Below are 17099 nucleotides of genomic sequence, written 5' to 3'. Positions count from 1 at the left end.
CGCCCTCCGCCTTCGCCTCCGCCTCCCACCCCCCGGCCACTGCCCTCCGCCCGCGCCCGCCCCGCACTCCGCCCGTCGTGCACGAGGTGCTCGACGGTATGCCCGCAACGACAACGTTGTTCATGGGAAATATTCCGTTATAAGGGTTGGGTTTGAGAGTTCTAATTTTTGTCCTTGTTTTTCAATCCATAAAAGTGTATAAAAAAACCATTTTTGGACCCTTAAAACGCTAGCGAGGGTTTGATGGTTCTACTAGACATGCTCTTACTCCTGATTCTCCGGGCCTCTCCGGTCGTTGGATGGTGTGGCCGGCACCCTTCGAAGGCGCAGTGGAGCAATCGCCGGGAATCCTTGAGGTAACTGCTCAGATTCAAATTCCGGATCTTTTCCGAAGTTTCTACGGCAACAAGTCCCCGCCGTTTCGTCCTTGGATCCGGACTCCCTTCTTCCAATCGGATCGCAGGTGATGTCAGAATTACACAGGCTTATCTACTCCCTCCGTTCCTAAATACTTTTCTTTCTAGAGATTTCAACAAGTGACTACATACGGCGCAAAATGAGTGAATCTACACTTTAAAATATGTCTACATACATCCGTATGTTGAGTCCATTTGAAATGCCTAGAAAGACAAATATTTGGGAACGGAGGGAGTATATAAGTGCAGCCAGGTCGATGTGCTCTTCTTCTCAGATTAGATACACAAGCCAAGTCCTGTTGGTTTTGCAATCGCTCCAATGGAGGCCTCCTGTAGCTTAGCCAGGATAGTGAACTTTGCACATCTTGGCCTTAGAATTTTGCCCAAGTTCCTCGCTCTTTCTCCTGATTCACTGGGGAAATTCAGAAAGGTCTCACCACGGATGGAAACTAAAATTGTGCTGAAAAATTTGCCGGAGCTGCCGCAGGATGTATTGGGAAAGGTCTCACCGCCGTTGGAAACTGAAACTGTGATGAGAAATTTGCCAGAGCTGCCGCAGGATGTATTGATGGAAATATTTTCACTCCTCGAGATACCTGACCTCATGCGTGCGGCCTCTGTCAGCACCTCCTGGCACTCTGCGTATACAAGCCTATGCAACGAGCTTGAGCTATACAAACGGCCTCAGACGCCATGCCTCCTCTACACTTCTGAATCTGCTGGTGAGAACGTCGCTTGTCTCTACTGCCTCGCGGAGAAGAGGGTCTACAATTTAACTCTCCCGGATCCGCCCATCCGCGGTAGGTATCTTATTGGGTCCTCACATGGTTGGCTAGTTACCGCAGATGATAAGTCTGAGCTCCACCTTATCAATCCGATCACTGGTCAACAAATTGCTCTCCCGCCGGTGATCACCATCGATTATGTAGAGCCAATCTTTGACGATGCAGGTACAGTAATTGTTAAGTATGGATTGCCCGAGCAAGTGTACTCTGCGGACTCAGGCTCCAAACTGGTTGATCCCAAAATGTTAACCCATGCCCCCGATGAGCTTCGTGACCACCTCTATGTCAGGGCATTTATCTTTCCGGATCCGTCGGCAGGAAGCTACATTGTGGTTCTCATCCACGGTCCAGAAGGTGAGCTTTCGTTTGCAAGGATAGGAGATTGCAAGTGGATCTTGCTGCCCCCGGGTTGGGACTATAAACAATGCATCTACATGCATGATCTATTGTATGCATTCACGGGAACTGGGAGAATTGATGCTTTTGATCTCACTGGCCCTACCGTCACGAGGAACATAATTATAGATGAGATTGACAATTACATTAGCCGGGACATGTGGTATGTTGTTCAGGCACCGTGGGGCGGTCTGCTGCAAGTCTGCAGGGAGGATGAACTCATAGACGATGCGGGTTATGAGGAGCTCATAGTTAAAACTAGAAAAATCTTGTTATATAAAGTTGATATGGCAGAAAAAGCGCTTGTGAAAATGAATGGATTGCATCATCACGTGCTGTTTCTTGGGCGTAACCAGTCGCAGTACCTTAGTGCTGAAGAATATCCGCAACTGAAGGAAAATTGTGTCTATTTCACCGATGATGAGGAATATAGTTGGAAGTATAAGACGAACCCTCGGGACATAGGGGTTCTCAACTTGGACGATGATAGTACGGAAGAAATTGTATCCCCACTTTGGTGCAGCTGGCCAGTCCTATATGGATAACACCTAGTCTTACAGTGATGAACTTGTCGTTGTACGAATAGGTATTTTTTTACGAATCTCAGCAGAATCGTTTGTGATATAGTAAATTTCCATGTGCTGGTATTTTTATTTGATTAATACTAGTTATTTCAGTTGTAAAACGTTGCGTAGAAGTGTAGATGTCTTATGGGAGTTGTGACATTGGTGTATGATGGTTGTACGTGGCATGTCTATTAACATATATATTTGCAACTAAGGAGCTGAGTTACTATCTTGAAAGCAAAATATTTTTGGGAACGGGATCTAATGAATGCAAGTCTAAAACAGGGGTCATCTTTTATTTGGCAAAGTACTAGCAGAACCTGCGCGGCGGCACGCCGCGCCCGTCGAAATGGTTCAGTTTTTCGGAATTAAAGAAATGCAACGATTGAAGAAAACAAAATCCAAAAAAGGAGTGCATGCACCAGGTACGGAAAGCAGAAGTTGACGTCCTTTCATATATAGAGTGCTACGGCAAGTAAGACTACGTTACTACTGACTATATTTAAGTAGAAGAAACAATAACAATACGGATTAGCTATAAAGCCATCTTATCACAGATTGCAAATGCCCTTGACTCCGAACCAAAATTCGAAGTGAAGCATTTCTTGTCTCCAAAAAGAATTTTGAACAATATAGCTACGCTGTGGGCATGCAACCAAGAAGGGCACTACTCTGCACCGACGCACCGACGCAACGATTCGGCCCGTCTACGCAGGACCGTACGATCCTACGCGCCTAGCCATCCATCGGATGTGCCCCCTCACTTCATCCTCCTCCTATGCTGGTCGCCTTACCTGTGACGCCCGTCACCCATGTCGCCCGCCACGGCGCCCGTCGCCCCGGCCATGGGGCCACCCACGCTCGTCGGCCTGGCTGCCCGCTGCGGCGCTCGTCGCCCCGGTCGGCGGCCGTCGCCCCGGCCACCCGCCGCCCCGGCCATGGCGCCACCAACGCTTGTCAGCCCGTCCACCCGCCGAGGCGCTCGACGCCGGTGAGCTGCTGGTTGCAGCTCCGCTGCTCGGCGGTGTTGTCCATCCCCTCACCTCTCTCCCTCGCCCTTGCAGGATCAATGGCGACGACGCCATGATTCGCATCCAAAAACAACGGGTGGTAGCAAAAAAATGTGATGCTTCCAGCAAACTAGAAAACGGTGGTAGCAAAAAATGAAAAACAAAATGAAGCTTCGCTTGTCGCCGCTTTGGAATTGCTGGTTCCAACAAAATTAGATATTGGTTGAAGCAAAATTTCTTGCCGGCTGTATCAAAAATAGCTTTGCATCTCTGGAAAAGCATAGGCTCCAGCAAAAAAATCCAATGGTTCCAGCTAAAAAAGATGTTGGTTGAAGCAAAACTGTTCGCTGTTTGTATCAAAAATTGGTTGTCGATTCCATCGAAGTAAAAAGCCATCGCCGCCGTGGCTGGATGTAGCAAAATTTGTCTTGGGCTCCAACAAAATCATAGCATGGTTGTAACAAAAAAATCGGCTGAAAAAACAGACGATGTCATGGAGATGGATGTAGCACAAATCCACAAAACACCGGTAGTAACAAAAACCAAACACGGTTGTAGCAAAATGGTTCGCCGGTTCCAGCAAAAATTTAGACTGTTCCAGCAAAAAAGCATTTCCAAAATCTAGATCGTAGCAAACAATATTGCTAATTCCAGCAAAACAAAACACCAGTTGTAGCAAAAAAAATCCCCGCTTGCAGCTCCCACCGAGGCTTTCCAGCATCTCATCCGCTCGTTTCGCGATGTAGCAGCCGTTCCAGCACAGGTGGAGTCGGTGCTCGCCGGAGCAGCGCGGGGGCAGGTGGGGAGCGGCGCTCGCCTGAGCAGCGTAGGGGCAGGTGGGGAGCGTGCTCGCCGGAGCGCGGCGTGGGGGCAGGTGGGGAGCGGCGCTCGCCGGAGCAGCGGAGGGGCAGGTGGGCAGCGTGCTCGCCGGAGCCGCGGGCGTTGATGGCGAGAAAAATGAATGGATGTGAAGTCTGGACGAAAGGATAAGGCCTGGTGCTAGCGGTTGGTGGGCCCATCAGCCACGCGTCCCACCACGGGAGAGAGGCCGCATGCCTGGCTAGCCACACGATGAAAAAGTATCGAACGGGTCGCGTGCGACCGGCCGAAGCTTCGGCCAGCGCACCGACTACAAACGTTTCCCAACCAAGAAACGAAGAGGAAGAATTAGATGAAGAGAAACTGTATCCAAAGAGAGAACTGCTATACAGACGACATTCACGGACGATTTCAGCACGACACTCCATCTCACACCATCCATTCAAGATGCCAATGTACAAAAGTTGTTGGATTTGGCATCCGCTCAGGATCGTGCAAAGCAAATGTCGTCAGTGAAGTAGTTTCGATCCAAAGAAGCATGCCAGTGAAGTAGTTTCGATCCAAAGAAGCATGCCAGGTTCAGCACAATAAAAGAAGCAGAGGAGGCAGCCGCTCGAGAGATGGTTCATCTACTGACAAAGAAATATAACATACAGTTGGAAGGTCTGGATACATATGCAAATCAGCATGAAGTGCTAGAGAGGCAGAACAAACTACTGAAACAGATGAATCACCTGATAAATGAAAGACTGCAAAGGGCACACAGGTTCATGGATTCAGCAAGATCCACAGCTCTCAGGGCATATAAATGTCCTGGAGAGAGCAGCGCACGGAAAGACGGACTGTCAGACGTCATCTATGCAGAAGAAGAACTTCGGTATTAGCAGATCTGTTGAACTAAAGTACACAGCTTCTGCGTATAAGTGTTCCTGTAGTTTTACTTCGGTTACAACAAAATAATGCTAGATTATTAGATATACCTGTCTAAGGCACTACAATCTAGTTTCTGTATTCTTCGGTTAGAATCGAAGAATAACCTCTTTGTAAACTATATTTCTAGTCTCAGTAGTTGGACATCCACGATCATCCTCGATCAAAAATTCAAGTCCACTGCATGAAGTAACCCGGGATACTGCCACATATAATTGTCCATGTGAAAAGACCGGCTCCTGCAAATATACGCACACCTTAGATAAAGTTTGCCCCTGGCTTTTGTTGATAGTCATAGCATAACACGACCTTATTGGAAATTGGCATCGTCGAAGTGTGAAAGGCCATTTAGAACCTGCTGAATTTAAAACTATACATGGAATGCACACACGCTCCCCTTTGTGAGATCCAGTAATAACTTCTCCTTCTAAAACTCTGTCACCCAACCGTGTAATAATTAGCCGTGTTCCATTACATAAACCCAGGGACTGATTAATGTTCCTAAGAAGCATAACAGGAACACCAACTTTGACTGATATCTTGTGATGAGGGAAATTGTTTATTGTGATAGAATTCAACAACTCCGGAGGATAAAACAATTCCACTTCATCAACAGGGTCAGTAGATCTTGATATAGAATCATAGCTTAAACAATCAGTAGGAGCGCCAGGCACACGGTTGAATACATCACGTAAAAGAGTGCGCCCATTACCAACTTCGCAATGAAGAAGAACAGTCATAAAAATATGGCGTAACTGGAATGGAGTTGCCCACACAATAACTTCATCAAACAGCTTGAACCGCTCATTGTCATCTCCAACCAGGCCCCTAGATTGACATGCTTCTTTGAAAGTATCATAAATACGACCATTGTGTGTCCTTAAATCCTCAAAACAGGTTGCTCCAGGAACAACCATAAGCAACATCCGAAGAAAGAACAATTCACCCGTACTGGGGTGCACATGATAGATACGACCTATTTTGCTGCCCAATTTTCGTGAAAGTTTTCTTTTTGTCCACACCTTTTCACTTTTATTCCATATCCATTGACTTGGACAATCCAAATAAGTTAGTGACCTTGCAGATCTGTACTCCTGATTTGCAGCAAACCATTATGTAAGCATAGTTTTTGAAGCAAATGGGTTGTTTAGCACATTCCCTAGGTTGTCGGTTTCAGCAAATATAACTCTATTCATATTAGGAAGATGCACAACCAATCTCTCAATGGAAGGCTCCCGTCCGTGAATACTATATGCAAACATCCTCAAAAGGCTTCGCATGCAGAAAGATACCTATCAGAGACAAAATGTTTTCAATACTCTAACTAATAGAGGAAAATGCAAATGCGTATGAAGGCAGGCACAAACCTAGCTACACTTGACGTAATCATCGATCTCGTTCTTCCCTGTAGGACAGGGCACTGTAAAAACACGGGATGACCTATTATCAACGTTAACACACATGCGAACAACATCAAGACCTTTAGTAAGGTATTTGAATAAATACTTGAGCAAATTTGTCTTATTGCACCATTCAACATTTATATGAGCATCGAATTTCTTCAGCAACTTCATATTATATGGAAAAACCCATTGATTTCCCAACCGAAGAGAATCTTGTTGCCTCAGTACATAACGGCCATTATCACACCTTCGATAGATAGGAAATCCAACATTGTCAATCATCGTCTCATCACTAAACTGCTTAGGAAAACGCTTGGAACAACACTTCTTTTTCATGCAAGCACATTTAGAGTTGTATACACCACATGGCCCATGGACCATGAATTCATCAACAAGTGCATAGCCCAAAGGATCCGTCAAAGGATCGGGTAATTCCGCACAAATGAGACTATCAATAAATGAAGGAGAAGGATCTTTCATATCTGCCTTCAACCACACTAACGTATGTGTATGCAGAAGACCTCGCTTTTGAAATTCGACAACGTATAGATCTGCAAGCAAATAAAATGAAAATAATTAGACAATACAAAAACAAAGAAAATACCGAGCAGAACGTAAGGAATGAACACATAGAAACAAATACAAAACGTACATGCTTGAACAGGCCCAAAAAAAGGACCCATCCTTAACCCCCTCAAGAAACTCTTTGTACTTCATAGCGAACACTCGAGTAGTAATATCAGGACGATCAACAACAGTCTGCCCAGGCTCAGCAGCAAGAGCATCAGCAATCTCCTGCCACTTAGGATTACACGTAAAAGTGATAAACAGATCAGGGGCACCATACTGCCAGCATATAGCCATTCCATCGTGATAGTTCAAGAACATATAACGCCGCCCACCAGTAAAACTACCATGCAATATAAATTGAACACCAATATTCTTCCCGGTAAAATTGCCTTCACCCATTGCATCAGATACGCCTTGATAAGTCTCGGAACGAAGCTTGTCTTGTTTCCGAAAATGGTACTCCAAATGGTCAGATTCAACAAAAGAATATGCATTAACACTGACTTGCTGGCTGAGCCGACCACAACTTGTATAAGGATTGACTTCACCTTCACGGTAATGAAAATAGTAGCTGTAATATTCCAACATAGTTACCTGCCCACGTGGAGCAGTCACATTCCCAGAAATAACATCGGTTGTACCACCATTCTAACAATCAAAATCGTCAACACTGGACTGATCCACATTTGCCGCAGACGAAACAATTGGGGCATGGCGCTCATTATCATCAACATAATTAATACCCAAATGATAGCTTTTATCTCCATATGGGAAAAGAAGTGGATATTGCAAAGGCATCAAATTACAGTTGAGAGCAGATATATACTTCAGAATGCCAAAACAACTCTCAGCATTACAGTTGAGAGCAGATATATGCTTCAGAATGCCAGAACAACTCTCAACATTATAGTTGAGAGCAGATATATGCTTCAGAATGCCAGAACAACTCTCAGCCACAACATCAAATTTTCTACACTGCAGAGTCAAATCGCCCACTATAAGCGCAACAACTTCGGAAGAAGTAGGGCCAGAAAAACGTGTACCGTGTGGACCGCCATCATCACCCAAAAAATGTATAGATACCTTAAGCACATCAGGATTGCACAAACTTTGCCGAGCAAGCCTAAATTTGTGAACCAGACGGTGATGTGTCTTTAACATTGCAATGAGAGCAGAGACGATCTCAGGATCAGGACCAAGAGAACCACCATCCTCCCTACTAAAAACATCAATTCTGCTCTGAACCTCGTCAGCTGAGTCAACCATATATAATTGCACAAACTTTGGAGAAAATCCCTCAGCTGGTAAGTGCGGGCCAATACGGTGGTAGACCACACCATTCATTTTAAATACATACGGAGCACCACCAATATTAATACTTTGATCAACGTAGGTGCCCAAAGAAGTAAAACAAAACATGGAGTTGTACTGCCTAATCAGACGCATAAACCGGTTGGAAGATGCATCGCCATCAAAACACGTCAAACTATCCAGTGGGGAGGCCAATCACGGAATTTGGGCAAAGAAACTTTACCGCCCCGACAACAACCAGTGTAGACAGGTCGGCGAGCAGACGCGCCCACGTGATGAACAGAGCCCTCATGAAACCAATAAAATGCACCACACCACTCGCAAGTAAGATCCGGACCACCATAATATGAACGGCCTCTATAAACAGCTGCATCACATACTAACATAATTTTACCAAAAAGAAGTGAAAGCAGTAGCCAAAACAAATTTGAAATGCAAAACGATACGAAACCATACTCTTAAGCAGAAGAACAAGATCTTTTTCAAGTGGAGGCTTCATGCCACGCACCGCATCACCGGAAATTGCTATTAACAACGTATCAAACACGGAGAAAATAAACATGAGAATGTTCACCAACCTTTCTTCCTCACCGAATGGTACGACCGCACCAACCTCCGCTTACGTCGATTGCGAACAGTATCTACAGTGTCCAAAATCGGAGTAGGCAACACTTTAAAACAGCAGTAGCAAAATGAAGTCAGAAATCTGTAAATAAGGAAACATAATATGAGAACTAACCTAAGGGAGTTGATCGATAGGAAGGCCCCATAGTACGAAGCGGAACAACTCGCGGACGCGTCATAACAGGTGGAGCATTAACACGGCCACCAACAAACAGAGCTGGCACAGGGAGATAGCCCGCCACGCGATCGGCACCGCCAACAGAAAGAGACAACTCCCCTGCAAATAATTTAGGGTCTGTCTAGAACACATCTAGATGTGACATAATTATGTCACATCTAAGTTGATGTCCACTCTGCTTGTGGTCAATTTTTTTGTTTTAGTTTTTTTTTGTTTCTTGCTGCTGCATTATATACTTGTGGGAGCTTAGATGTGACATCCTTAAAAAACATCTAGATGTGAATTAGACAAACTGAATAATTTAACCATATACAAATAAGTATATGAAACCAAGACATGCATGGCGAAATCGGAGTATACACAAGAAAGCACGCCATGCACGTCAAGGTCGCACACGTACAACCCTCAGCAGCACATGCGTGGGCCATACAGACAGAAGTCGCACGTAGGCACAAGGGAGACACATGCATGGGGCATGAACGTTGACGGCATAGCCATCGATACATGGCGCGTGCATGGGCAGCTCGGAATGCCCGCACCCAAAGGAGAAAACCATGCGACCGACAAATTACAACACATGCGAAACGCACAACCCATACAACTGATCAAACTGAAAATGATGTCACGTCAAAGAACAAGAAAATTGCCGACGCATGCATCGGCCGAAAGGATAGGAGGATCAGCGAGAGCCACATAACTCGGAGGCTGACAGAAAGAGGCACCTGCAAAAGAAACGGCGCACCATTTTCCTAAGACTCTATCTCAGCAGCGAATAAGAAAACAACCACAAAAGAAACGCACTAACCAATAGTATGATCAAGAGGGCGTTTCCCAAGCCGAATCTCTTCTCTACGCCGCATAGATGAACCATCGCCAGAAGAATCACCCGTCGAAGCAACACACACTGCAGAAGCAAATAGGGAAACAAAACTGAAGCATGCAATAACCGAACAATAGCAAAATAAAGGAAGAAAATTAACAAACCAGTAGATGCATGGGCACGGAAAGCCCGAGTGGAACAAGCGCCCCGGCGCAGCAACTGAATATCGGGCAATTCAGAAGCCGCCATGAATGCAGGCCCAATAGATCAAGCGGAAGCACCACCTCGTGGAAGTAAATGAAGATCCGACACCACGGCGACCAACAACCGAACCACGCACCCCACGAGGACGACCTGCACGTCGCGGGCCATTCCGAGAAAGCGAAGAGCGAACCATCGAATGCAATGTAAATGAAAGAGATAATTGCATCTATAGTCCTTGTACTCGCTGGCTACGTCCACTTCAGTCCTAGAACTTGCGTATTGCACCGATACGGTCCCGGTACATGAAAATACGTCGTCAATACAATCCCTGAGCTTGAAAAGCCAATCCTGGCTCTACACGTGCACTACCTATAGGCTACTCCGCTATATGCCACGTCAGCCCGGGACCCGCACGTCAGATTGGACCCACCAGTCAGCTCTAGCCCCACCCGTGGGAGTGGATAAGGCGCTGTAGCCGTTTCGTCCTGGGGCAAAAAAACCCCAATTCCGCTCCCGTAATTCCTAGCTTCTCGTCACCCAACTCCTCCGATGGGCCACGAGAGCGTCACCTCCACCACCCCGTCCGCCGGCTCGGAGAGCCAAGACGGCGGCACCTTCTCTGCGGCGCTCGTTCCAGGAGATGGATCGAGTCGCAGCTTGCTGGCGCGGGCTTATCCGCAGGAGGTTTGGTGTCGGGGCTAACGCGCACTCCATCCATGGATGCGTTTGAGGCTCGCTACCACGGGCTCGTCCTATTGGCCACTGCTGTAGGAGACGGCGAGGAGGGTGTGACGCCGGCCGCTTTGCTAGCCACCATCCAGGAGCGCTTTGGCATGCTGCCGTCAGAGGTGAGCGTCGAGGTTGCCTGCCCCCTCATGACCTGTGGTTGTTGTTCTCAACGGAGGAGAAGTGCACGGTGGTGCTCCAATCGTCGATGAAGTTGAGGTGCTGCCGCCGGTGGATCAAGTTTGAGCGCTGGGTAAGAGAGATTCCTAGCATGTGGCGGCAGAGATCTTGAGCCGTGCCAACCGGCGACGAGGCGGGGAGGCGCGCGGCAGCGGAGATCTTTTGTGTCGTGGTTGAGTCGGCGACAATCTTCATGAGGTGCCTCCGGTGGGAAACGACGGCGAGGGTGGTAAGGCTGGCGGATGCGCTCGGTTAGGGAGGCAGGGAGGATGCCGGGGAGTGAGCTCCAGGAGCAGGAACAAGGCGAGGAGGAAGGAGGAGAAACCCTACTGGCGGTAAGGCGAGCACCGGCCGCCGAGGTGGCCGGATATGGCAGCGACAGCGACCCGTAACCCTAGTCCCTTCTGTTTCTTCTCTCCCTCTTGGGCTATTGGGGAGGAAATGGGGTGGGGGTGTGAGCTGAGACATGTTTTTGAAGGGATACCACTTATATATATCGATGGCATTTTGACTGTAATTATTGCAAAGTGGAGCGGCAAGGTTTTGTGGGAGGGGCGAGAAGCCGGTGGGGGACGATTAAAGCCTGTCTCCAGGTCTTTTGCTTCACAGTGCAATTGGGAAGGTGGCTTCTATCAAGCCAAGCATCATATGTCAGGTGTTTGTTTGGGTTTGTGCTTTTACGGGCCTAAATGCTTCAAAAACCGAAGCTCAAGCCCAAACAACACAGGGCCTTAGACTGTTTAGGCTTCAAACTACAAGCAAGCTCGTCAAGTTTATTAGGACCCACTTCAATATGATTGTAATGCCGGTCAAACAAAAACACACGATTGAAATGAATAGATTTCTGCCTACATCACACGGAAGTTAAAAAAGGAGAAAAATGGAAGGAATCGATCACTTGTGCAGAACTTCAACAATAAAAGAAAGTTCAAAAAAGAAAAAAAAAGAATATTTACTAAAAAGTTGGACCCTAATATCCGGGGTAGGTCAATTGGGGGCTGTCCTCCGGGCGCCGCTATGTCTTGCATCACGCGAGACAGAGGGAACCCTCGCGTAAGGTAGCTTGAGATGGGCCGACCCAAGTTTGCTCGAGGCCACAACCTTGATTCCATGTTCTGTTGTTTTCACATTTTGTTATTATTTTACTTTTATTACACTTCCAAAAATTCTAAACATATATTTTACAAAAATATACTTTACATCATGTTTTGAAAAATATTAATCATGTAATTGAAAAATGTTAAATGTGCATAGAAAAAATATTGACCATGTATACGAGAAAATGTATACAAAACATATACAAAGTGTGGCACAAGGTTGATCATGTATTTAAAAATGTTAATGAAGCTTTTGAATAAAATGTTGACATGTATTGAAAAATGATAAACTTGTATTTGTTGACCATGTATTAAAAATGTTAAAATTGTACTAAAAAAATCAAGCATTTGAGAAAAAATATTAAGTATATATAGAAAAATGTTAATCATGTATTAAAAAATATTAATCTGGTATTTGAAAATGTAATCGAAAATTTGAAAAATATTAAAATTTGTATATAAAAATGTTGACCATGTACTCAAAAAATATAAATCTTGTATTTAAACATTGTTAATCAAGAATTTTATAAATGTTAAAAATTTGTGTAGAAAAATTGTTGACCATGTAATAAGTTTTTTTAAACTTGTATTTGAAAAATTAATCATATATTAGGCAAACAATTCTTGATGTATACCAAAAATGTAGAATGAAAACACAAAAGAAACAAAGGAAAATGAAAAAACAATGAAAACAAAAAAGGAAATCAAAGAAAAATGAAAAAAAACAAATAAACAAGTGCAAAAGAATGGAAATGCAGTGAAAACCGATAAGAGCAAGCGATGTGAATAAAAATAAAAAGAGAAACCGAAGAAACCTAATAAAAAAATGAAAAACAAAAGAAACCAATGAAAAAAATGGAAACCGAGAAAATCAAAGAAACATGAAAAACAAAAGAAAACTGATGAAAAATCGAAAAAGAGATAAATAAAAATGAAGCAAGAAAGAAAAGCAAAAAAAGAGTGAAAATTGAAAAAGAAAGGAAATAAAAACGAAGAAGGAATAGAAAGACGAATGAAAACCGTGAAGAGAAAATACCTTTGCGTCAAGATCCTTGTGACGGCTGATAAGACGTTCATTTGGGTTTATCTGCTGGTGAACGTTCGTCGTATAATATTTCCGAAAATATATTAAAAATGAATCGATCTCTCGCGATGAGCACACGGCGCTCGGGTGCAAAACAGACGCCCCTCCGCTCACCTCTGCAGACGCGACACAGCCCTGCCTGCCCCCACAGCGCCGCCGCCTGCGACAAAGACGGCGGAGCCACCTTCCGCTGCCAATTACTCCTGGTTGTCCGGGCCTCTCCGGTCGTTGGGTGGTGTGGCCAGCATCCTTCCAAGGCGCAGTGGAGCAATCGACGGGAACCCTTGAGGTAACTGCTCGGATTCGAATTCCGGATCTTTTCCAGAGTTTCTACGGCCGCTTCCTCCTTGGATCCGGACCCCTTCTTCTAATCGGATCACAGGTGAGGTTGGACTTGGACAGGCTTCTCTATATAAGTGCAGCCCGGACGGTGTGCTTCTTCTCAGATTAGATATACAACAAGCCAAGTCCCGTTGGTTTGCCGCTGAAGCAATTCTTCTCCCACAAGACCGAGTTTTGCAATTGCTCCAATGGAGGCCTGCTGTAGCGTAGCCAGGATAGTGAGCTTTGCACATTTGGGCCTGAGAATTTTGCCCAAGTTGCTGGCTCTTTCTCCCGATTCACTGGGGAAATTCAGAAAGGTCTCACCACCGATGAAAACTGAAACTGTGGTGAGAAAATTGCCGGAGCTGCCGCAAGATGTATTGATGGAAATATTTTCACTCCTCGAGATACCTGACCTCATGCGTGCGGCCTCTGTCAGCACCTCCTGGCGCTCTGCGTATACCAGCCTATGCAACGAGCTTGAGCTGTACAAACGGCCTCAGACGCCTTGCCTCCTCTACACCTCTGAATCTGCTGGTGAGAACGTCGCTTGTCTCTACAGCCTCGCAGAGAAGAGGGTCTACAATTTAACTCTCCCGGATCCACCCATCCGCAGTAGGTATCTGATTGGGTCCTCGCATGGTTGGCTAGTTACCGCAGATGACAAGTCTGAGCTCCACCTTATCAATCCGATCACTGGTCAACAGATTGCTCTCCCGCCGGTGATCACCATTGATTATGTAGAGCCAATCTTTGACGATGCAGGTACAATTGTTAAGTATGGATTGCCCGAGCAAGTGTACTGTGCGGACTCAGGCTCCAAACTCGTTGATCCCAAAATGTTAACCTATGCTCCCGACGAGCTTCGTGACCACCTCTATGTCAGGGCATTTATCTTTCCGGATCCGTCGGCAGGAAGCTACATTGTGGTTCTCATCCACGGTCCAGAAGGTGAGCTTTCGTTTGCAAGGATAGGAGATTGTAAGTGGACCTTGCTGCCCCCTGGTTGGGACTATAAACAATGCATCTACATGCATGATCTATTGTATGCATTCACGGGAACTGGAAGAATTGATACTTTTGATCTCACTGGCCCTACCGTCACGAGGAACATAACTATAGATGAGATTGACAATTACATTAGCTGGGACATGTGGTATGTTGTTCAGGCACCGTGTGACGGCCTGCTTCAAGTCCGCAGAAAGATTGAACTAATAGATGCGGCTTCTGAGGACCTCATAGCTATTAAAACTAGAAAAATCTTGTTATACAAAGTTGATATGGCAGCAGAAGAGCTTGTGGAAATAAATGGCTTGCAACATCATGTGTTGTTTCTTGGGCGTAATCAGGCACAGTACCTTAATGCTGAAGAATATCCGCAACTGAAGGAAAATTGTGTCTATTTCGCAGATGATGAGCAACATAATTGGAGGTATAAGCCGAATCCCCGGGACATAGGTGTTCTCAACTTGGATGATGACAGTACGGAAGAAATTGTATTCCAGCTTTGGTGCAGCTGGCCCAGTCCCATATGGATAACACCCAGTCTTACAGTGATGAACTTGTCATTGTATGAATAGGTAGTAACATGGCAAGTCTATTAATATATGTATTTGCCACCAAGGAGCTGATGAGTTTGACATTTGTCTGTGTGGGAAACACATATATATTCACATATGTCATTGCGTCTAAGGAGCTTGATGAGTTTGATATTTGTATATGTGGGAAACACATATTTACTTCTTTTTTTGTGGGAATAATGAAGTGTACTTGCACTATTAGATATAAGGCGAACTTAAAGAAAATAAAAGAGGTAGTTAATGGATCTATATTTGGTTCAGAATCAGTACTGCAAAACAAAAATTTGCTCCTCAGGTCACCTGCACTTTGATGCGGATAGACCACCAAACTCAAAGAAACACGGGCAATTTTAGTTTTCATATTATAATTTGATTCGCTGAGCTATTTATTCTGTTGTGCCGCATTTTTGTTCCTGTCTTTGATTCTCAAGGAGCACCGCTTGCCAACATTTCCTTACATACTTCCATTTTAGGAACCACCACCCTTGTTTTTTTGACAGAAAATAGACTTTATTTGACGAAATAGGGTTTCCTCCCGCTTTGTATTACAAAGCAAACATCACCGATACAACCGGTGCTGGGTTGAAAGCAGCACATGCACGCCCAAAAGAAACGAAGGAGAAAAAGAAAAGAAACAAAAGCCGACACCGGTGGATCAACAAAAAAACGAAGAAGCTTCGCGACCGCCGCGCCCACTGGGATCCTCCACTAAGCTCCTATACTCCGGAGCGCCGGTACCAATCAACACCTCCAAGAAGGGATGCGACAATGACGATGCTGCTGCCAAGGGTTTCCCCCGGTACACGACGAGGAGAGAGAAAGGGTACCTCCGACGCCCTCCAGGAAGGTTCAGTGGCTCCGTCAGGCACCACCGCGTCGGAGTCGGCTCGGCCGACATGGATTTCTCCCGATCCCAACCTTCACCTCGGGCGATCCGGAGCACGCCACCAAACAAACCACCACTCTGCGCCAAAACGGTCTTGAAGCTTCCGCGCCGTCTCACCACGGCACCGCAAAAGGGGCCTTCTCAACGAAGAAGAGGAGCCGGGACTCGGGACAACAGCATCGTCGGCACGCGGGAGGGCCCAACCTCCACCGTCAACGATGGTAACCGACCGTGCGTGACAGGAGGAGCATACCGGTCCCGTGGGCCCACAGGTCCGGCCGGGTCCGTCGATGCCCGTAAAGCTACCGCCTTCACGCTGCAGAAGGCATGCCGTCGGCGCCACCACCTCGAGTCCGAGCCGCTCCTCCTCTGCGCCACGCAGAGGACGTCGAAGCCATGCCAATAGCCAGCCCGATAGGACCCAGATGGGGCCGGGAGGGCCCAGATCTGGGTCGGGGGCGCACCGCCGGCCACAACACGTCACCACGCCGCCCTGCCACCAAGCGCAGCACCGCCGCCTCGCCCACCTTCAGCGATCGCCGCCGAGTCGCCGGGCCGCCGCCCAGCCGAGCAGCACCGCTGTCGTCACCTGCCCCGGGAAGGGGACGAGCATGCGGGGACAGAAGGGCCCGTCGCTGCCGGCACCACCCGGGCCAGCGCCTGGGGCATCCGCCGGCGGCGGCGGGGGAGATCCAACAGAGGGGGTCCGCGAGGAAGGGGAGGGGGCGCGCCGCCTCGGCCACCTCCCGGGAAGGTGGCGCAGGGGCGGGAACAGGAGGGGGGAGGGGAAGAGGGGGGCGGGAAGGGCCGGGGCGCGCGCGCCGACGGCCGGTGGCGGCGGGAGGGGGCTAGGGCGGCGGCGGAAACCCTAGCGGGAGGGAGCGGGTCGGGACCTTTTGGGAGCGGCGGCGGAAACCCTAGCAGGAGGGAGCGGAAATAGACTTTATTTCTCATATGATTGTCATATTATTTACAAAAAGGTGAGAAATAAAGTCAGGGATCTCAGTATCCCAAGTACTGGAGTTGCTAGAGCTAAAAGAGTGCCTAGCTATGTCATCAGCAGCTGCCTGATTAGCCTCCCAAAAGCAATGCATAAAGGAGACTAGTGGTTGGGGCCCGCCATTGCGGGCTGCTTGAGAGAAAGCATGCATGCCTCATCATTATGTCAAAAAAAATTCTCGCGTCACGTG

The 17099-nt window shown here is 46.9% G+C and overlaps 2 protein-coding genes and 1 long non-coding RNA gene across 3 annotated transcripts; 2 read left to right on the top strand and 1 right to left on the bottom strand.

The window, feature by feature from the left end:
* The first annotated feature begins 735 nt into the window (after positions 1 to 735).
* On the top strand, positions 736 to 2142 carry LOC119332479 (F-box only protein 7-like). The gene is made up of 2 exons (XM_037605662.1): positions 736 to 873; positions 919 to 2142. The coding sequence occupies exons 1-2, from the start codon at positions 736 to 738 to the stop codon at positions 2140 to 2142; spliced, it is 1362 nt and encodes a 453-aa protein (XP_037461559.1).
* Positions 2143 to 9399: 7257 nt separating this feature from the next.
* Positions 9400 to 10106, bottom strand: LOC119329943. The gene is made up of 3 exons (XR_005159834.1): positions 9993 to 10106; positions 9814 to 9912; positions 9400 to 9730 (listed from the first exon to the last, which is right to left on the bottom strand). It is a non-coding gene; the product is annotated as an uncharacterized LOC119329943 (long non-coding RNA).
* Positions 10107 to 13649: 3543 nt separating this feature from the next.
* On the top strand, positions 13650 to 15023 carry LOC119329452 (F-box only protein 7-like). The gene has a single exon (XM_037602497.1). It carries the CDS (start codon positions 13650 to 13652, stop codon positions 15021 to 15023), a length of 1374 nt encoding a protein of 457 aa, XP_037458394.1.
* The last annotated feature ends 2076 nt before the right edge of the window (positions 15024 to 17099 follow it).

Source organism: Triticum dicoccoides, chromosome 7A (genome assembly GCF_002162155.2).
Source record: "Triticum dicoccoides isolate Atlit2015 ecotype Zavitan chromosome 7A, WEW_v2.0, whole genome shotgun sequence".
NCBI lineage: Eukaryota > Viridiplantae > Streptophyta > Magnoliopsida > Poales > Poaceae > Triticum > Triticum dicoccoides.
The sequence above is the reverse complement of the archived record's forward strand: the minus strand, read 5'-3'. Positions and strand labels throughout refer to the sequence as shown.